The 21,926-nt window shown below is 40.2% G+C and overlaps 2 protein-coding genes across 15 annotated transcripts in view; one reads left to right on the top strand and one right to left on the bottom strand.

Annotated features, from left to right (window-relative positions):
- Window positions 1-8,010, top strand: part of KCTD18 (potassium channel tetramerization domain containing 18) — a 31,099-nt gene extending 23,089 nt beyond the window's left edge. For 6 of the 8 annotated variants that reach the window (XM_077154612.1, XM_077154609.1, XM_077154611.1 and 3 more), the window contains 2 exons: window positions 2,035-2,137; window positions 3,755-5,404. In XM_077154612.1, coding sequence (XP_077010727.1) covers window positions 2,035-2,137; window positions 3,755-4,274 — 623 coding nt within the window. In that variant the 3' untranslated portion in view covers window positions 4,275-5,404. Of the gene's footprint in view, window positions 1-2,034; window positions 2,138-3,754; window positions 5,405-6,440 lie in introns of those variants that run through there. The other 2 variants (XR_013172982.1, XR_013172981.1) reach the window with 2 other exon arrangements.
- Window positions 8,011-16,987: 8,977 nt separating this feature from the next.
- SPATS2L (spermatogenesis associated serine rich 2 like) overlaps window positions 16,988-21,926 on the bottom strand; it is a 212,783-nt gene continuing 207,844 nt past the window's right edge. For all 7 annotated transcript variants that reach the window (XM_077154607.1, XM_077154606.1, XM_077154603.1 and 4 more), the window contains 2 exons: window positions 20,968-21,188; window positions 16,988-17,889 (listed from right to left, as the gene is read on the bottom strand). In XM_077154607.1, the coding sequence (XP_077010722.1) occupies window positions 17,494-17,889; window positions 20,968-21,188 (617 nt within the window). In that variant the 3' untranslated portion in view covers window positions 16,988-17,493. The remainder of the gene's footprint in view (window positions 17,890-20,967; window positions 21,189-21,926) is intronic.

The raw sequence follows: 21,926 nt of genomic DNA, 5'->3' as shown, positions 1-21,926 counted from the left end.
CAGTTATGTGTTATTCACATAGGAAAATAAAAACAATCTAAACACCTAATAATAAGGATTAAATACATTTTAGCACATCAACAGGATGGAATATAATATAGCCGTTAAAGTTAACTTTAACTTTTTACATAGATGAATGCCCTTGATAAAATAGGAAGTGATAAAAAGTAAGCAACAAAATTAAAGTGTTTTGATCATGTGCATATCATATGAATAGAGAAAAGATTTGAATGAAATATGTCAAAATGAGCCATTTTTATTTTCTTATTTGTACTTTATTCTGTAGTCTCCAGGTTTTGTACAATGAGTGTGAATTATGTTATAGACAGGGAAAAATGAGTTATTAAACTAGTTGTGGTAAATCCTGTATATTGGAATACTACTCAGCAATAAAAAGAAATGATGAATAAGGATAAATAAATGATAAATAAAAAGAAACCATCATTGATACATACATCAACATGGATGACTCTCCAAAGCATCTTGCTAAACACAAAGGTGACCTATTGTATACAAGATATAATTTATATGACATTCTGGAAAAGGCAAAACTATAAGAAATAAAGCAGGGAACACTGACTTCATTGGGGTATGAGGAAACTTTTTGGGTTGAGAGAAATGTTCTTTATCTTAATTGCAGCTATGGTTACATGTCTATAGATCCGTCAAAACTCATTGAACTATATACTTAAAGAATGCATTAGAACTGTATACTTAAAAAGAGTGCATTTTATTTTATGTATAATTCCTTAGACTTAAAAACAGATAAAACATTAATAGATAAGATTTAGGAATAATTTGGTAGCATATGTAGGTTTTAGAGTATGATCAAACAGTTCCAGAAAATTATTGTCTTAAGTAGAGGTTCATTGAGTGGAGTATTGAACATATCTAGTATATTTCATAATTTATATGCATGGTTAGTAAGTTTATCATAATATTAATATAAAAAGAATATACCAAATCCGTTCTTGGGATTTATAAGATTACTGTTATTTATTTATTTTTTTAAACCAAACAGTTTGTATTCAACATCATTTTATGATTCTTTCTCATCACCTCTGTCTCATTCCAGAACACTTTCATCACCCCAGTCTTCTTTCTGCCTCTATGTATTTATCTGTTTTGGATACTTCTTATAAATGAAATCATCTAGTATGTGTCCTTCTGTGTCTGCTTCTTTCACTTAGCATAATGTTTTTGAGGTTTATAAGGTTGCATTTTTCAGCTCTCAGTTAGAAACATAACAGATTTAAAAACTAAAATGAATTTGACTACAAGTTGTCCTAAATACGTAAACTCAGATCGTTGGTTCTTTTTGAAAAGGTGCATATAGAGTAGTGATGCTTCCTATCTGTACAGCAGTTGTTGAATACAGATTTGATGGTCACAGAACCCAGTGAGGTACATAAGGCAAATGTTCTAACCCCCACTGTCTAAAGCTAATACTACTCCCAACATTGTGACTGATAATCAAGGCACCTCACACTGATGAAGTGCTTAGTCTGTGCCAGGCCCTGGTCCGAGCACTTTGAATTTATTCACTCATTTAATCCTTACAACCATCCTGCAAAGTCTGTACTATTATTGTTCTTTCCCAGGTGAGAAAATCTAGGCAGAGAAAGGTTAAGTAACCTTCCCAAGGTCACACCATGAGTGAGTGTGACCTTGGGAAGTGTGACAGATGTGGGATCCAGACCCAGGCAACCTTGACTCTCGATTCACTGCTCCCAACCAGCACACTCAGTTGTCCAGGGCGGGTGTAAACTCAGAATACAGCTCAGCAGCATGCTGAGTTTTCTCTGCTAAGAAGTGGCAAAACTGGGGCTGGTAGGCTCCCTAGACCTGGGTTGCAGCCTGTGCTACTCTCCTTCACTGATTCTTAGTGAGAACACTCCCAGTTGGTGTATCACACACCTTGCATTGAATGGGAGGCAAGAACCTTGGACTCTTTCTGCCGGATCTGATGGGAAGCAGCTGCTGAACATTTTGCAGAGGACGGTGCTCTCTGAATTATGTCCTTTTCTCCTCCAGGTGTTAGCTACTGGCGGGTGCCTCACGAACTGATAGAATGTTGGACTCTGGAAGAAAGGCCCCTACTTGGAAACCTGCGACACATGGCCCCAATTCGAAAAAGGTCATCTGCTTTGTGGATTTTGTGTTTTTCTTTTTGTTTGTGACCTGTAGTTTTACTGCCTTTATGAAGTGGAAAAGAATATTGGCTCTTGGTCTTAACTTAGCTTAATTAATCATCTAGATGACTATTTTGCCTTACTATCAAAATATAAATCTAGATAGATAAATGCAAAGTTACTAAAACTTTAAAAAGTAGGAACAATTCTCTAAAACATTGTGTAGTATGTTCTTTTTGGAAGAGTGTGAATTAAAAAAAGTACTGGTGAGACACATTTTTGGTTGTCCCATCCTGAGGGGCTGGGGAGGATGCTACTGGCATCTAATGGGTAGAAGCCAGGGATGCTGCTAAATACCCTGCAATGCACATCTTACAGTCCACTGCGAAGAATTGTCCGGCTCAACATGTCCATCATGCCAAGGTGGAGAAGCCTTGGTCTAGAGTCTAGCGGAAGATATGGACTGAAAACAGAGCAAGCAGGAATGGTTTTCTGGAGCCTCTCCTTTGTGTTAGTTATCTTTCCTCTGGAAATCTATTGATCATTTTCTTGATGCACTGACAGGATAGTGATAACCATGACTTAGAAGCACTTAGAAGAACCTGAGAAACCATCTGACCTACCAGAGGACATTTAATTATGATCAGTAGAGTTTTAGGATTGAATATATTACAATCATATTCTTTGCTGTAGATGGTAATTCTCAAATAATCAGGCTATTATGATTCCATTTTCAAGAATCAGAGTTTACTGTATGTCACATTCTCCTCTAAAAACACAATAATGCTGTGTGAAAAGGAGAAGCCCTGGAGAATCCATGTTAGACTTCATGTTCAGGAGGTGGTTTTTAATGAAAGTGGAAAAGGAGGTTTTCAGCAATGGTTGTTTGGCAGGTCATCTTTATAAATCTTCCTCCTTTACACTTTTTATAATGAATGGTAAATTCAGTTTAGGAATTGCTGATGGTTTGTCCAGTATTTCTCAAAAGCATCTGGCTTTACCATGGGTTTGGTTATTCTAGCAGTTCCAAAAATGTATTCTACAAAATTCTAATTTTACTGGATGTTCATTATAGGATGATTGGGAAATAATGAATCCAGCAGGGTTTTCTTTTCTGTAGGCCTTCTCAGAACCTTTAATTTGCTAATATGGATGATAAAGCTCTAAGAGGAGAATAAAGTATGCAGTAGAATTTCCTAAATTTATGAAATCCTTTCTTTTTTTTACTCAGCAAATCTCTTGTTACTGCTGTTTTGGGAAAAACAACTAGTACTATGTCCCATTTATCCTCTATTTCACACCAGTATACTTGGGAACAGAGTGATCCTTCATGTTATTCTCATATAGTAGTACAGATTTTAAACTGGTTAGTGTTAACACTGTGATTTTTTTAAAAGTTTGTCTTTTAGGAGATTATCAGTGTGTATTCAAATTGAAACAGTCCTTTGCGAACTTGCTAATTTATGTATTGGCTTCGGTTGGTGATGAGAGATGAGCTAGTTTGATACCTATACACCTTTCAATTCTAATTCTTGAGAAAAATTTGAAGGTGAACTTCAGAGATGTTTTCATTAGTATTTGAAACTGGAAATGCTAAAAATGATATGCTTTTATATTTGTAGGCGCCTGATAGCTTTCAACGAAGAGGAGGAAGAAGGTGTGAACTGTAAGACAGGTCCTAAGCCAGTAAGATTTCTGGGCCCATCCACAAGCACCCAAATTAAAGTCAAGAACTCAGCTTCAGTTCGGTTGTCTCCAGCCTGTGCTCTCCAGGCCTTGTGTCAAGGGACAGCAAACCCATCTCAAAGTGGCAACAACCCCAAGGCAGCTCCATGCCCTGCACCTTGGAAAGCCCCATCTGTGGTGGGCACCGCAGCTTCTGGGGAGCCTCAACCTCCCCGGGGAGCCAGGAGTGCTGAAAACGGAGCACCACACCCACCTCCTGCCAAAGTCCTCGTCTCTGACAAGAAGCCAACACCCAATCGAGTGATAAAATTGAAGCGGACTCCACTGTGCGCGGCCGGGCCTTCTGTGCCCCCCTCCGCAGCCGTGAACCCGGCGGGCTCCCCAGAGCTGCCGCATCCTGCAGCTTCCAGCACGTTGGGTATGCGGACTGAAGACGGAAAAGACAAGAATAATTGATAGAAATGGTGGAGCTGCAACTTTCTGTTCGTCTCCCAGAGTTTCTAACCCGTTGATACAAATAACTGACTGTTTCTTGGTGCAGTCAGTAGAGGCGAAAACTTAGGTTTGTGTTTTAGATAATTATGGGGAAAAACGAATTGTGTGAAGTGGAAATGGAGGAGGGGATTTAAGTGGTTGAAGCTATATTTACTTTCCATTTTCCAAACTTTTAAATAAGTATTTATCTAGGGACAGTTTGCATTTCAGGTTTTGCTTTTTTTTTCAAGGGTTAATTGGTATTAAGGCAACGAAACAGTACAGCAAAGTAATGACTAGAGAAGGTGTCTGCTTTGTTGTGCTGAAGTAATTATAGACTCTGCGCTTTTGCAGTGTTACTTATTGTAGCCCAGGGAGAGGAGTGAGACTTGGGCTTAGATATTCCCATCTGGTGAAATAGAGAGTGATATCAGTGTCTTCCTATCCTATATCATAGCCAAGAGAGATTTGAGAGGGAAAATGCAGACAAGTTGTTCTCAGTTTCTAAAGGCAATGTGAAAAGGAATGATGGGGAGGGGAAAAAAGAAAGTAACACGAGATCACACCTTGACTCTTATTGAATTATTTTCTTTTGAAGATTGTCTTTTCTTACCGTTTTCCTTTAGCAGATTAATTTATACATTGCAAGGTTTCTTGGGATAAGAACTATATGACATGTTTGAAATGAACCGTTAAAATATCTTATTTTAGTTTGAATAGTGAAGTTCTGAAAGCACTTTTAAGAAGTTCAATGTTTAACTTTTTAACTAAAGTTAATATTTGTTTTCTGGAAATGGCCATCAAAAGGCATTCTGATTATTCAGTATGATTTTTTAACGCATAAATTTCCATGTAACTTGAATTTAATATTTTTTAACAGAATATTTAGATGAATCCTCTATTTTTTCACAACTGTTCAGTTGTGTGTGTTTACTCTTACATGTTATGTTTTATAATTGGATCACATATTTCTACCTTCAGTGAACAAGTATGCCTTCAGTGTGTTAAAAATAAGTTCATAAAGCAGGGCACTTTTTACTCAAATGTTTATCATTGTACTTACATTGCTTTGAAAGAGTAAAATATCCTGAAAAACATTACTTTTTTTTACAAAATAAAGTGAAACTTTTCCATAAAGGTGACTTTTTGTGTGTGTGAATGTACTTACTTAAGACTTGGAGCCCTTTGGTAGTTGGAAAGTTTGTCAGTTTATGTAGATTATCTATATCTGCTTGCAAACTGCTTTCTTGCCTAGATAATGTATGAAATAATTAATTTTAGATAACTATGCAAATACTAGTAGCTTTTTAAAGAGGTGGTTTACTTAACTAGAAAAAAATCATTCTATCGAAGATCCATAAATGACATTCTTTGTGGACTATATAAAATATTTGGTCACCTTTTAGCAATATACCATAGAAAAATATTATGGAGAGTCCAGGCATTTTGAAGATCAAAGACCACAGTGAACTTTCAGAACTAGCGATTAGGACATTATTAGTATTAGTGGATCTATTAGGACATTTTGGGTTGCTAATACATATAAAAATTTTTATACTAATAAACATTTATTAATGTGTTTTATACATATTAAACATTTATCTGGAAAGGAAACATGTTTAAGATTAAGTCATGGTTGATTCAGTCAGTAGCCTTCATTTCTTCATGGCAAATATTTTAAGGGAAATCTGTTTAGTAGATTTAGCCTTTACAACAAGAACATCTTATTGAATAGCTTCTGGAACCTCAGGCAGAAGAGGTGGGGAAGGGACAAATGGTCTCTTAGAGGTTTTGGGATTCAAAGTCATTTCAAGATGTTCAAGCAACTTAAATATTATTTTATTTGGACTTGATTCCCTGAGGGTTAATTTAATTTCACATGAAAAAATACTTTCCCTTATAGCAAGCTCTACAAACAGAAGAGTTGGTAACTTAGTATAACCCATTGCTCTTCCTTAAAATGAAAAAAAAAGGGGGAAATAGTCTTTATAAATAGTGAGTTAGTAATATTACTTGTAAGAAGTAGGTTTATGCAGGTGTCAGCTTTGGTTTCAGTATTGCCTTACAGTTTATAAAGTATTTTTGTATATTTTATTTCATTGTATTCATTTTGCTTTTTAGCTTCAGAATACTACAATAAAAAAATAGTCTTCATTATTTCTCATTCTTCTAGATTAAGAAAATGAAGTTCAAGAGAGATACAAGTGCTGGAGAAAATGTGGAGAGAGAGAGATGTACCTATTCACTGCTGGTAGGGAAGTAGAGTCGTGCAGTCCCTTTGGAGGGCAGTGTGGTGGCTGCACGGGAGGCTAGGGTGGGCTTGCAGTATGATCCTTCAACCCCGTAGTAGTTGTATACTTGGAAGAACTGAGAGTGGGGACGCGGATGGACATTTGCATACCATGTTTATGGTGGCAGTGTTTCTAATTTGCAATGGATGGAGGTAAGGAACAGAGGGGAGATTGTGCCAGTTTGAAGCTATTATGTACCCCAGAAAAGCCATGTTTTAATTCTTAGCCTATCTTGTGGGGCAGCTGTTTCTTTTAATCCTTATTCAATGTTGTAGGTGGAAAGTTTTGATTAGATTATCTCTGTGGAGATGTGATGCGCCCAATTGTGGGTGTGACCTTTTGATTAGAGGGGGATGTGAATCCACCCATTCTAGGTGGGTCTTGATTAGTTTACTAGAATCCTTTAAAAGAGGAAATATTTTGGAGAGAGACTTCAGAGCAGAGCTGACACAGATGTCGACATTTGGAGAACAAAGACATGGATGTTTGGAGATTCTTGGAACCCAGAAGTTGTTGCCATGAGATGTTAAGCAAGCCAGAACCTGGAGAGAGCCAAGGGAAGTCAGGAGATGACAGCCAGTCCTGGAGAAGCAAAGTGAGGAACCCCCACAGGAACAGAGGCTGAAAGCAATGGAGTCCAGGAGCAAGGGACCAGCAGAGGCCAGCCATGTGACTTCCCATCTGGCAAGCTGTTCCAGACCTGTCGACCTTCCTTGAACTAAGATATCTTTCCCTGGATGCTTTTAGTGTGGACATTTTTATAGGCTTAGAACTGTAAACTTGCAACTTATTAAATTTCCTTTTTAAAAGCTGTTCCATTTCTGGTTTATCGCATTCTAGCAGCTTACACACTAAAACAGAGATTTTTGGTATACATATACAATGAAATATTGAGTCGGCTACAAGAAGGATTGAAGTTGTGAGGCATGCCACTAGGTGAATGAAACTTGAGGACAGTATGTTGAGTGAAATAAGCCAGGAATGAAAAAACAAATATTGTAATGTCTCACTAATATGGATTAACTACAAGATGCAAACTCTTAGGATTGAATTCAAGAGCATAGGTTATTAGGGTAAGGCTTATTATAAAGGTTCCAAGATTATAAGCTCTTATAGCAATTGCATCTATTCCTAGTGGTAACTGTGATTTCTAAATTCTGAGATGCTAAGTTCTTTGTGTATAACCTAGTCTCTCTCTGGAACTTTGGGTATCTGTGTGATATCTGAGACTCAGAACTAGAGTTCTGCAGCTGTAAGAGCATTACCCCATATAGCGATTGTTAAAAAAAAAAAACTGAAAAAGTGATCAGACTTCAATTAGAGATAGGAATGAAGCTGATATAAAGCAGACTAAAGGGTAAAGATGATATTGACTATATACTAAAACTTCAATTTCTGTGTGAGACCAAAACAAAACAACAAAAAAAAAGAAAATGAACTTCAGAAAAGTTAAGCCTGTACAATAATGACCATGTACAGACACATGTACAACCTGGTAACAATCTGATTTCTGCAGAATGAGAAAGAATTGCTCTGACCAAGGGAAAAATTAGGGGGAAGAAGTAGATAAAGCCTGTGACTTTGCTTAATCCTATTTAAAGTTTTAGGGCAGGAAAGTTAAAATATCGGATTCCATGTCAGTCCCTATTCAAACGGGGTGTTCAATCTCTGTACCTGCAGTGCCTGCTACACAATAGGTCTTCAGTAAATTTCTGAACAGTTGAGGGCAGCCCACACCCTCAATTATTTTAGGAAATTAATCTGGTGGCAATCTTCGGATTTCTGATCTTGCAGAGTTTTTACTGTTGGGAAACAAACAGGGTGCTTATGAATGTTCCTATTATAGCGATTATTGCTAATGACCACAATCACTATTAGTAATGATGATCGTAGTATGTAACCAGTATCTATATCTTTTCTCAAGGTATTAAAAGATCCTCAAGAGGTCAGTGGCTAAAACTTCCTGACTTCTGACAGAGGAGAGAAACAGCGTCTGACCTCCGCTCTCCTGCTTTTGTCCATCTGCTCTGCTAATGCCGCTTCTTTTCTATTCACAGGCTGAATCCTCTTACCCCCTTTGCAAGTGCTAACACTGAAAAAATTGTCTCACTTCCCAGCCTAGGTTAAGTAAAGCATAGTTGTCAGCCAGCTATATCTTGATTTTTAAAGAAGGAATTAACTTAAAGGGATTCTTGGCTTTACCTGATAAATTGTTCATAGAGAAGTTTTGATTTAAATGGCATTTTGCTTGTGCACAAAGTCCTGTGATGGTTAATTGTTCTGTAAAGAATCTTAACATTTATATGAATATGAGGTTGCCTTTTATTTTTATTTTTTTATTAATTTTTAAATTAAAAATATAACAAAAACATTTCCTAACCTATGATCATTCCGTTCTACATATATGATCAGTAATTCACATCATCACATAGTTGCATATTCATCATCATGATCATTTCTTAGAACATTTGCATCAATTCAGAAAAAGAAATAAAAAGACAACAGAAAAATAAAATGAAAGCTGAAAAAAATATATATACATACCATGCCCCTCCCCCTCCCCTTCATTGATCACTAGCATTTCAAAATAAATTTAACATTTGTTTCCCCTATTATTTATTTTTATTCCATATGTTCTACTCGTCTGTTGACAAGGTAGATAAAAGGAGCATCAGATGCAAGGTTTTCACAATCACACAGTCACATTGTGAAAGCTATATCATTATACAATCATCATCAAGAAACATGGCTGCTGGAACACAGCTCTACATTTTCAGGCAGTTCTGAGGTTGCCTTTTAAAAGGAGTGTTCTTGAAATTCCTTTGAATAGTTTCAATCTACATTTGGTAAGATATTGGTCAGATAATATAATAGAAAATATGTTGAGAAAATGAAAGGAAAAAGCATCTACCATGCCATAGCAAATGAAAAGTATTTTCAAATGATTTACATATGTGTACTCATATGTTAAGTAGGAACTTTTTAATTATGGAAAATTATGTCATTTTCCCAAATACTGGGCCTCTCCTTTGAAAATTGTCAACAAGTTGCTAATCCTCAGTCAGTGGAGGGTGAATGAATGATTCTTTGTTGAAGGCTGCAGTTACTATGCAGGATTTTGAGCACATAGTATAGCTAATAAAAGACATATCATGAATAGCTAACAGAAAAAAATTGGTTTCCAGCTGTTTCCAAAATTTTGTATTCATGGAATTTGGTTGGTGGTGCAGCCTCTAAGAGGTCATTTTCACTTATAGTCCTGTCAACCTCATGAGATACATATGGTTTACATTGTTACAGAAAAGCTATTTTTTTTCCTCCAGCTTGTGTTGCCTCAGACAGCCCAAACACATTTCAAATTTGCTGGCTAGATGGTTTCTGATGTAGGCTGTGGCTAATGCAAATGGAATTTTACAGTAACTGTCAGTCAGCTTACTTCACAGCAACTTTTCATTTTATAATGTTACTTCTCATACCTTTCGCCTGATTCTTTCTCCCTAAAACTCTCATTACCTTAGTAGATTTCAGCTCAGCTACAGATATGAACTTGGGGACCTGGGGTTTAGAAGAGGAACTTGTTGTAAACAGAGAGCATGTCATGGAAAAAAAATGGTATTACATTTGCTGAAGTCGGAAAAAGGCAAATATCCCTTTTGCCAAGACTTCTTAAAATTTTGGACATTCTAACAGAGACAACTGAAAGGATTCAGCCCCTAATTTCTTTGGTTTGGAAGCTCTGGGAACTCAGCTTCTATGCTGATGCCAGGAACAGCTCGAGAACACCGGAAATTGTACATTTAGACCCCAGCTCTAGGTCAGACAGTTTGGATTTGGTAACAGGCTGAATTAGTCAAGATCCCAGTGTAGCTAAAGGAATCAAGGCAAAATGCCCTTGCTTACCTGTTCTATCTCTGTTCTCTTTCTCCAAATTCCTTGTAGCCTCTAAATCGATCTGGATTTCTTAACAGCGGCACCATTCACGTTTTGGACCAGATACTTCTTTATTGTAAGGAGCTGTCCTGTGCATTGTAGGATATTTAGTGATATCCCTGGCTAGTAGCATTCCCTGCTCCATTGTAATAATCAAAAGTGTCTCCAGACTTTCCCCAGTGCCTCCCGGGGAGCAAAATTGACTGCTCCCAGATAAGAACCATTGCTTTAGTTTGACTTATCCTGAGCGAAGTAACTGCCTCTGCTAATTGGGGGCTGTGGGTGAGTAAGAGGACCTGGGAGCTGTCAACTATAGGCAGTCACAGAGCCATGGGAGTTGAGAGAGAGGTTGATAAGAAAGGAAGGCAGGTCTCAAGCCTGCCAATTAAAAAAATCTATCCTGTTAGCTCACACTTGCATTTCTGGTTTTGGAATAATCCTAGGAACATTTTCATTTGCTGTTCTGACTGCCTAATAAAAATTAAAGATGTATTGTATAGCACTCTTCTAAGTACTTTGTATATTAGCTTAATGCAACAACTCTATGCTGTGTTATCATTACCCTTATTTTACAGATGGCGGTTACAGAGGGGTTGGGTAACCTGCATAGCAGCAAGCAGGAGGCAAAGCTAGGATTCATATCCATGTAGTCTTATTCCAAAGTCCGTGCTCTTAAGCACTGCACTAGACCTCTTCTTATGAGGTCCTTGCCATTCCCCCCTGCAGAGATGAGCTAGACAGGATTTAAAGAGTCTTCTGTATGCTGCAGAGCTATTCATCTTTTTAATTTTTCAAATACTCTTATAGCATTTTCTACATGCATGCCTGTTGTCAATTCATTGCCTCTTGGCTCCAAATCCACTCGTCATTTCCCAGCTTGCTTGCAATATTGGAGCTGGACTCTATAATCTTTCTCCTTTGCCAACTGACAAGATGTTAAACTCTGATCCTGAAAGGATGCTGCAGGAGGAAGGGGCTTTTCTTCTTGGTTCAGTGTGCATTCCTTTGTTCTCACTCCTGTAGCACTTGGCTGGGGTTTAGGACACCCAGTGGACACTATGAGTTCCAGCAGCACCACCTTGGGCAGTTTCCGGTCCTGCAGGTGCCTCTGCTCACATTTCATAGGTAATTCAACAGCAGCTCTGCAGGCAGCTTAACAGCGAGTTAATGACCCAGGGAGTTCAGTAGCACCCCTGATTCCTGGCAAGTTTGCTAGCACTTACCAGGGAAGCTTCCTGGTGAGTTTCACCAGTGCTCTGGCAGGTGGATTCCTGTGTGCCAACTCTACCTGCAGCACCTCAGTGTACACTGCCCTCCTGTGGCTCCACAGTCACACCCTCTCCAAAAAAGGTCTGAATCTCAGCCCCGGGTCAGGGTCCTTTCCCAAATTCCTTTCTTCCTTGGGTGCTCTGCCTTGGCTCTAATAGCAGCAATTCCCGATTTCTACTATTCCTGTATTTGTCAGAGTTCTCATACCCCTTACTAGCTAATCTCCTGTTACTAGTTATTCCTTCATTAGATAAAGCTTCCCTTTCCAAATTGCTCTGTGATTAAAGTCTCCTAACTGGGGCATAAGTGATAAAAAGTTCCAGGCATTATTCTAACTGCTTTGCCAGAATTAACAGTCCTTTTAACCACCTGTGATGTAGGCACTATTACTAGCTCATTTTGCCATAGGGAAACTGAGGTTATGAGAGGTTTAGAAATCTGCCCAAATTTACATAGCCAGTAGGTGATAGAGCAAGGGCTTAAGTCGAGGTAGTCTGGCTCCAGGGACTGTACTTGAGCCACTCTGCTCTATCTTCCCATCTTCTCTAGAGTTGCTTCACTGGATTATTTTGCTCAAGCCATTTAGATGTCAGAATTTTCTGGCAGTGTTGGAGTTGATCCCTTGTCCATCTCTTCCTTCTCTTCTTTCCAGTCAGTATTTACTGCGCCCCTACTATGTGTTGGGCATTGAGGGTGATGACGTTAGTACTCGGCTTGTTCTGTAATGATGGTTATTTTACAGAAAGCATATGTTCTCTCAAAAACTTGGAATCCTTTAATCTGATTCAAACAAGTATCTGAAGTAAAAAAATACGGTAGTTTTCTGTTTTATTTGGCAAGAAGCACTTGCGGCAGTCATGTTTCTGAAATACCTTTGTGTGTGTGTGTGTGTGTGTGTGTGCCAGAAATTTACATACTTTCTCTGCCAAGTCAACACATTTGTTCTAGAATTTACTTATTGTTCCACAAAAGCTGTGTGCAGCAATTTCTACTGTGAAACTTGTACTTAGTGGTAGCACAGGAAAGAAGCTCTGTTGAGCTGTGGGAAAACAGAGTTGACAAAGGAACTTCTAAATATTAATCACCAACAAAAATTACTGTGGAAACAAGTATGCCCAAAACCCAGGATGGCAAAGGATTTTAAAGAGGAAACTTGTGTAAAGAGAACAACATTGGGGGTTTCTCAGATGGAATGATGAGTTCCAGACCAGAGTGCCTTGGGCGCAGGGCCACTTCAATGAGATTAAACACTGGTTTTGGCTGATCCACCTCCAAGGATTGCGGAGTTGGTTCCTCGAAACTAAGGATAGACAGAAAACTTCCTTTGCATTTATAAAAACCTGTTGGAAAAAGCAAGAGTATGAAAAAAAAATTTCTCTGTAATGTTTTGTCACGAATAGTAATAAAATGGTGCTTCAAATTCCAGGGTGCCAAGAGAATCCGTGGGACTTAGCAACTCTTTGTAATTTTTTTCACAAAATTAGAGTGCAGTTAAGACAGCCCAGCACTTTCAGGAAAATGCTCAAGCAATGTATTAGTTACATGAGCTATTTCATTTGTTTTGGTTTTGGTCTTTTGCTATTTCATAGTTTGCTTAAGAGCCAAGTTACTGGCTGTTTCTTGGTGTGCTTCATTTTGTGGTACCTGGAAGTTAGGCAATCTGGAATCCTAGTCCACCATGTCTGAAGTTTAGGTATGGCCTTGGAAGCAAATGTAGTAAAAAAATAAGAGTGCCATTAACATTTTATGGAGACTGTGACCAAGACTGCTGAAAAGTAGAAATTTTATCACCGACAGCCACAAGAGGGCACTCCAAATGGGCAGCACGGAATACAACCTATAAACAAGGAGGGAGGGCGGGGATGGGGGGAAGGAGGAGGCTCTTTGGCACGGGAGGTGTTGAATTCCAGCATTCATTATCTAGATGACACTTCCCTCCCCTTCCTTCCCCAACATAACTGGCCTAGAAAAAAAAAGTGTCTGGACCTCCAATTCCCACTTCTTACGGTTAAATCTAAATTGAAGTTCAAATCTAGGCTTTCAGATAGTCGGAATTCCCAAGTTTGTTCCTTTGGGGAAAACAAAACAAAACAAAAAACTGCTGGTAGCCTGTGGCCTGGCACTTTTCCTATTAACCTCATTTGATGTCACTTCCTTAAGAATGTTTAATTAGAATCTCTTTTTCTGAATGCCAGCAGGGTTGAAGTGCTTGAGAACTGAGCTGTAAATTGGATATGCTAAGTTTCTACTATTGTACAGCCTTCATTGAGGGTGAATTTTGTGCTGACTGTTTAACTTTCCGAACCTTGATGGATTGAGCGCCCCTGGGATAGACCCAACAGGATAGAGTTGGTGTGTGTAGAGAGTCTCAAATGAAATGTAAATTGGGAATGTAATTGGGAACCCAGCAGGGAGATTTGAATTTCACAGACGGAGTCTTGGATGGAAGATCTATGGGGTCTAATGTAGGTGAGTTTTGAAGTTATTCAATCTTCATAGGTATTAAAATATTTTAACATCAATTAGAGAAATGTTTAAGAGAATGTTGAAGAATCAATTCTTAACCTGTTATTGTGCGGTAAGTATGGAGATCAGAGTGCTTGTAGCCTTTGGATTTTTAAGAAGGGAGTTTAAAACATTATAAAAGAATGACATAATATGCCTGTATCTCCAGGACTATACCAGTAATTTCACCAAAACAGATAAAGATGCATAATATAGTATTTGCATGGTCTGACACTGGCACTAACATACTGAAATAAGTGTTTCAGAAATGCAAACTGGCAAATGCTCACATGCCCAGGACCTAAAGGCAAAATCAAGGAAAAAGTATCATCAGGTCTAAATGCTTTTTCACATTCTTTTGTTTGTTCCAGTGCCCTGGGAGTGTTTAAGTGCTTAAGAATGTGAAAGAGGGAGTCAAGGTTGAGTGACTGGCCCCAAAAGCATGAAGTGCTGATAGCAGCTACTATAGGGAAGAAACCTGAAGACGTGATTGCTAAGGGAAATAAGTCAGATGCAAAAGGACAAATAATATGTGAGATATTTAGAATAAGCAAATTCATAGAGACAGGAAGTAGATGAGAGGTTACCAGGGGCTGTGGGGAGACGAATAGGGAGTGATTGCTTAATGGTTAAAGAATTTCTGTTCGGGGTGATGAAAAAGCTTTGGTAGTGGATGGTGGTGACGGAAACACAAATTGTTTATGTCATTAATGCAACTGAATTGTACAGTTAAAATGGTTAAAATGCCGAATTTTCTGTTATTACACTAAAATGATCTCATCACTGCAGGGAAGCTGGGTGTAGGTATATGGGAACTCTGTACTGTTTTTGTAACTTCTTGTCACTCTTAAATTATTTCAAAATAATACATTATAATTAAAGAGAAAGTGACTGGGACCAGTCCTAACAAAGGCAGGCACATTCCTGGCCAGGCACATCTATTTTTTTTTTCCTTTTACCAGAATTATTTGACCCATCTGTGCCAGTTTGAAAGGATTTATGCACGCTAGAAAAATCATGTTTTAATCCTAATTCAATTTTGTGGGAGCAACTGTGGCTCTTAATCCCTATTCAATAATGTAGGTTGGAAACGGATTAGGTTATCCTCACAGAGATGTGGCTCCACCCGTTCCAGAAGGGTCTTGATTAGTTTACTGGAATCCTTTAAAAGAGGAAGCATTTTGGAGAAAGCTTGAGAACAGTAGAGCCACGAAGCAGAGAGCCCACATCAGCAGAGACCTTTGGGGATGAAGAAGGAATACGTCCTCAGGGGAGCTTCATGAAGTGAGAGGCCTGGAAAGGAAGCTAGCAGACATCGCCATGTTTGCCATGTGCCTTTCCAGTTGAGAGAGAAACCCTGAACTTCATTGGCCTTCCAAGAGTGAAGTAACCTCTTGTTGGTGCCTTAATCTGGACATTTTTATAGACTTGTTTTAACTGGGACATTTTCATGGCCTTAGAACTGTAAATTAGCAACTTAATAAATTCCCCTTTTTAAAAGCCATTCCGTCTCTGGTATACTGCATTCTGGTCGCTAGCAAACTACAACACCATCTTTAAGGTTGTCATATTTAAACTGACTTTTTTAGTTGTGAGTAAAATCTTGCTACACAAAAAATTGTACAAAACCCTTCTGTCTTACATAAACTCAGGGCCTCAGATGAGGTAAACAGGGATTGCAGTCCTGAGCATTTATCTTTCTTATTTGAATGAACAACTTTTCCTTCCTGGAATGTGACTTAACATTTTGAATTCCTATTAAATCTCTGGGTACACCCAAAGACCTCAGAAAGCACTCTACAGAGACAGCAAACATCCTCCTGTACTTGGCAAACGAAGAAACGGATGCTTGGGCGGTTTACAGGCTCAGCTGCTCAAGGCTGCTCTGTGGAAGAGGACCAGTGAACCTAGGATGCCAGAAAAAATGTTAATGTTGCGCTGGAAATAAGCATTTCCAGCACTTTGAAAGCGATCAACCGATCTGCAGGACACAAGAAGTTCAACAGAACCGCTGAACTGCCCTGCAGAGATAAGGGAGTGGCAGTTACTGGCTTTGGGGTCACCCAGCAGAAGCCTTTCTCTGTACTGTGCTACTGGGGAGCTGGCCATCCTCCACCCCCTCCATCCCCGGCCACAGCCTAGGGGTGGGTCTGATTAATCAATGCTAATTGCACATCCCTTTCAGGTCCTCCTCCCCCAACCCCATGATGAATGGTTTAGGGAGAGGCCCATGAACAATCTCTGCCAAAAATATGCAAGGAGTCCATTGCTGTGGCTTCTGAGAACACGCTTCCTCCACCTGGAGATGCTGGCTCCTTCCGAACAGTCCAGGGGTAGATCTGAGTCTTAGGAATGAGGCAACCATTTTGCCGTGGAAATGACAGCCATTCTGAATCCATGTCAGCACAAAGATGAAGGCAGAGCAGAGATAATCAAGAGAAAGGAGCTGGAGGCTTGATCAAATTGGACCCATGGCATACTTTCATATTGGGCTTTCCAATCACTGAACCAATAAATTCTCTTTATTGTTTAAACGTAAGCCGAGCTGACGTTTATGTTACTTGCAACCAAGGCTTCCAAGAGAAACAGGATTGTATAAAGCTCTGTGCTGCAACCTCTAGTCTCTAAACGTTTTCTTGAAAGTATTACAAAGAACATTCAATGACAAGGTGGGCAGCAATAAAAGAAACAAGCCAGGTGTCAAATGCAGCATATTTTAATTTGTTTCAAATAAAGCAATATACGTATATATATATATTTTTTCAGAAAAACACCAGATGTTAAATTCTACAAAAGCGCATGTGTCTTCAGCAGATCATGTTTGTCTGGTCATTAAGATTTTTTTTTTCTTGGCAACAATAACTCTCTAGAGACGATCAATGGACTGACATCACTGCTACAACAGAAGTTGCTACTGAGCCTCTGATCTTCAGCCACATTTTGATTTTCCTAACAAATGAGTAAATACTGCCTCGCTAAAATGCTGCAATGTGTTGATGAGAAAAAGCGTCAACAGATCAAGCAAAGCCATGAAAGTTATGAAGCAAGCTAGAGCTGATTATTAGAATTAGTAAAAATGATTAAGAGAGGATGACAACAACCATACAGGTTTTGTATATTCTGATTGACTCTCTTTTGGCAGCGAATTGGGTCAGCACCTCGGTCGGGCAGGGAACCAAAACTGTGTGGAAACTGCTTTTTCCCTCTCAGGCCACCAATGTCACAGCTGGGACTGAGAGCACGGCGGCCTCTGCCGATACTTCCATTCTCGTGGGGCACAGATTGCACTGCGAAACCCTGGCGACGTTGCCCCGGAAAGGCCTGGCCTCCGCGTTGTCTGCAGCGTGCTGTCTTCGCCGGGGCTTTTCCGCATGGGCCAGGGCCTCAGGGGTCTTGGTCCCCAAGGGGGCCTCTTGATTTTTGGCGCCACCTTTGTTTTTGGGCCGGAAGCCATTGTGCAGCTGTCTCCTGTGTTCATGGCGGCTGTTGCCCTTCGCCATCGCATCAGCTTCGTTGCCACTGCCCTGGGACTTGGCAGGCCCATTTGGCCTGCTGTTATGATACTGTGGATTAAATCTTCGTCTTTGGCTAGAAGAACCATTCTACCAAAAAAAGAAAACAGATATGTATTAGATGCCTTTTTGGGGAGTTTGAACATCTAGCAAATCACGGGTGACATTGGCAGACATTAGGGAAACCGAATTCTAAGCCACAGGTAAGCTTTTTGATATTGCAGAAGAATATGGCAACATGTTAAAGGAGTCAAGCCGACAAAATCCCCATTCTTAAAAGAATAGTGGACTGCCTTGTAAATGGGACTGCAAAAAATTACTGATGTTAAAAGAGAGTTTACAGAGGCATAAGACAATTTAAGAACTAGGCCCATAAAGTACTTAAAATATAAAAGAAAGAAATGTAACATAGGGGCAGGGCAATGATGATTCTCTACCATGAAAACTTCTGGGACATTCTGTATAGACAATGCTATATGAATTCTAATTTTGTATATGAAGAAAAACATAAAATTCCACTGATCATTTTGCTTCTCTAAACAGCTTTTCTATTTTATTTCAAAATAAATATCTTATCACAATTCATATTATCTTGGGAAAATTCACAGATGAGTTGTGTCCAGTAGGTCTGGGGGGCAGGGGGGCCCTGAAGCCAACATGTGGGTCATCGCAGAAGTTACTCATTCTTTTTCTAAACTTTTTATAATTCTAAGTCAACAAATTTTTGAACATCATACTGGAAAGTCATACCTTCAACAAATCTTCCATTCATAATCTTGGTTGTCGATTATAAATGGATGAGTAACAAAGAAGCATTGGATTAAGCTTGTCTGTCCCTATACAAGGGAAAGATTTCTCAACTCCTTGAGGTTAGAATAGCTAATATTCATTAAGTGTCTACTGTGAGTTTCTTCCCCATCATTTATCACAATTACCCTTTAAGGAAGGTGCTATTATTTGCCTCATTTTACAGAAGAGGATAATGAGTTTAAGGTTCTTTGACTTTTTTTTTTTTTTTTTTTGCATGGGCAGGCACTGGGAATTGAACCCGGGTCTCTGGCATGGCAGGTGAGAACTCTGCCTGTTGAGCTACCATGGCCTGCTTGAGTTTAAGGTTCTTGCCCAAGATTTTCAGTTAGAAAATGATGAATCCAACATGTAAACCGGGCTGAGTCCAAAGCCATGCCACTGTTACTCCATGTAGAGTTTTCTGGCAAGATTCATATGTGCACTGCGACATGACCACACCTCTATTATTAAAACGTGTAGCTTCATGACTTACAAAAATATAAGGTTCTTGATTTGTGCATTTTAACCAGATGGTATAGGTTTAGTGCAGATACACCCCTAATAATGCAGGGTTGAGGGCAAGAGTCCATATGTAGGCCCAGTTCATATGTATATATATATATATATATATAGAGAGAGAGAGAGAGAGAGAGAGAGAGGTTATAAAACAAGCTCACAAACTGTGGGAAAAAAAAATTCTGTCTTTCATCTTGACCTATATTCCTTCCTGACAGCTTGAAAGGCCAGTTCAATTACAGAGTTCTTGGGCTCCTTGGGACTTCTGTGCCACGCCATGGTGGGTCAGGGACAGGAGTCTGGTCCCTGGCCCTCAGCCCACTCCTTCCTCTCCCGCCGCTGAGTCTCCTCTTGTTGTGGGGGAGTCTAGCCCAGATGATGTGGGCCCCTGGCTTGCCCCTCAACCCCACAAACCACCACCCCTGGTGCCTGGGTGTGCACACCGGTCGGGTGGCCTGCCCTTAAGAGGATGTGTGGGGGAAGGTGACGCACACAGGCCCCGAGAGCAGCTGAGAGCTATTTGGAAAGAGAATTCCAGGATGCCGAGCACTCAGGGCATGGTCTAGGAGGGAGAGTGCAGATTCTGGGTGGATCACTAGGGAGGGCCAGCGTGGGTCACCCTAAGGCCCAGGGCCCAGGACAAGGACCTTTGTTCCCTGGGTCAGTCTATGGTGTTCTGGTTTAGATATGTAAGTACTTGTTTCAACGTAAGCCATTACCTAAAACACTTTGTAGAAAGTGATAAATCAGTGAGATGAAAAACTATGTTTAATGCTAGCATTTAACCTGGCCTCCTTGGGTTTAAAAGAAATCATGAAAGGGAGACTCTGAGACCAAATTTTAGACTAACTCTTATGTGCTGTTTAACAATGAGCAAAGAACAAATGCTGGCAAGATGTATTTAGACTACAAGCAAAGCAGATTTGATTATGATCTTTAACCAATGAATATATGAAATGCTCCTTGTCAAAGTGCTATTTTAAAACTCATAGAGTTATTCAAGGCCAGAGAAATGCCTGTCATTGTTATTAATGGAAATTCTAAAAGACTAAGACCACAAAACCCAACAGGCACTTGTTAAGAAAGCAACACTTCAAAAAAATTAAGAAAAATGTATTGTTCCTAGAGATCTCTTCCTTAGAGATCATAAAAGCTGTCTTCATGGTATGCCCCACTTCTCATATCATCAAATCATATTTCTTGTCTATTTTCTAAAGATAAGGAAGCAGACCCTCTCTCCAGGATACAGTGGAGAAAAGGAAGATTGTCCTTTGGAAACCCAGATTTTAGTGATCACAGTGGATAAGAATTAATAGTGTCACTTTGAAATATATTCTCTTTCCTGAAAGCCCAAGGAAGGAGAGAGAAATGTGATTTAACTCTGGCCTTTAATTGATAAACTAACCATAAATGGGAGTTAAATGATCTAAAAAATCCGAATGCCAGATTTCTTCTCACTACGGGATTTTGTGGTCAGGCTCTAAGCCTTGCTCCCCCATCTGCATGGGTCACACCCACACCTGGCCAGTACTGGGGACCTGGGATGATGGCAACCGAGGGCTAGAAGAGCTGCCACATGGAGGGGGTTCTGTGCTAATGCGGTCATACATGCATGAATACCACTTCCTCCATGTGGGGAGGTGCCTGTGTCATGGGGACCGGGTGGGCCCGGCCAGCCGGGTAGAGGAGACCCCAGGAGGGCCGTGCTGCTGGCAGTGGGCCTGGGTGGGGCTCCATGAGCTCAGCATGGAGTAGTTGCTGTTTCCTTCCTCTGGAAATGGGTGTTCTCTCTGCAGGCACCAGGGACAGGTGTCTGCAGGAGCCCCAGAGGCAGCGTCAGGCAGCAGTCTCAGAGCAGCTTACCTGCTTGCTAGGCAGCATGGCCTGGAGAGGGGAGTCCGTAGTGCTGGGAAGACTGCTGGCCATTTTCGGGTTTGTTGCTTTGCCTTCGGAGGGCTTGTTGTGATTAGATGATTTCCGGATAAAGCTGCTCTGCTTGCCCGAGGCTCCTGCGTGAGTGTTGAGCAGAGGCAGGAGGGAGCTGCAGGGAGTTCTTGAGGAGTAATTGTTCTTTGGATGTGAAACTGCAACAAGCAAGTGCTCGGCATTATGGGCTGAGTCATGAACTCTGTTGCCTCAGTTTACCCATTAGGAAGCTCAAGGAGGTGAGAAATTGGCAGGGGCGTCACAAAAATATTAAGAACAGTTTTTTTTTAAAGATATGAAAGGGGTACCTTGGTGCTCAGAGACCACCACTTTTCTTCTGTGAGACCCACTGAACCATGATGGCAGATCAACCATCCAAGTTGGGTGATGTGTGGGAAATAAAACGTATCTGAACAACTCGAATAATATCGTTTAGGTCAAGGACTGCCAAAGGAAGAGGCATAATGAAATCTTTTGATGTTCCTGCCTGGCCCTGCTCACAAATGCTGACTCTTGGGCTCCCCAATTCCAAGCCTGTCTGCACCGTCCTCATCAGATCCCCGTCCCAGTGGGTGCTGCAGGGACCCAGGAAGGCTGGGGGCTCAGCGTACATCCTGGCTCAGCATGGCCATGGCACCCTGTGAGCATGGGGATGGGGCGGTGCCAGTGGTTAGTGAGGAATTTTGTCACTCTGGGGCGCATATCTGGACCCTCAAGCAAATTTTATATTCCATTAAAGCTGCACGACCTGGCTTTTTATCAACCTCATTTTCTACAGCTCCACCACAAATGTGCACTAACTGCAATGCCAAAGGGTGATGCAGGCTATTCAGACAGATCCCTGTCCGGGCTCGGGTAGGTCTGTTCAATGTTCACTTGACCATTTCTGCTGGTTG

The sequence above is a fragment of the Tamandua tetradactyla genome, chromosome 3 (assembly GCF_023851605.1).
Source record: "Tamandua tetradactyla isolate mTamTet1 chromosome 3, mTamTet1.pri, whole genome shotgun sequence".
NCBI lineage: Eukaryota > Metazoa > Chordata > Mammalia > Pilosa > Myrmecophagidae > Tamandua > Tamandua tetradactyla.
Note: the sequence above shows the minus strand (reverse complement) of the source record. Positions and strands in the feature narration are given on the sequence as shown.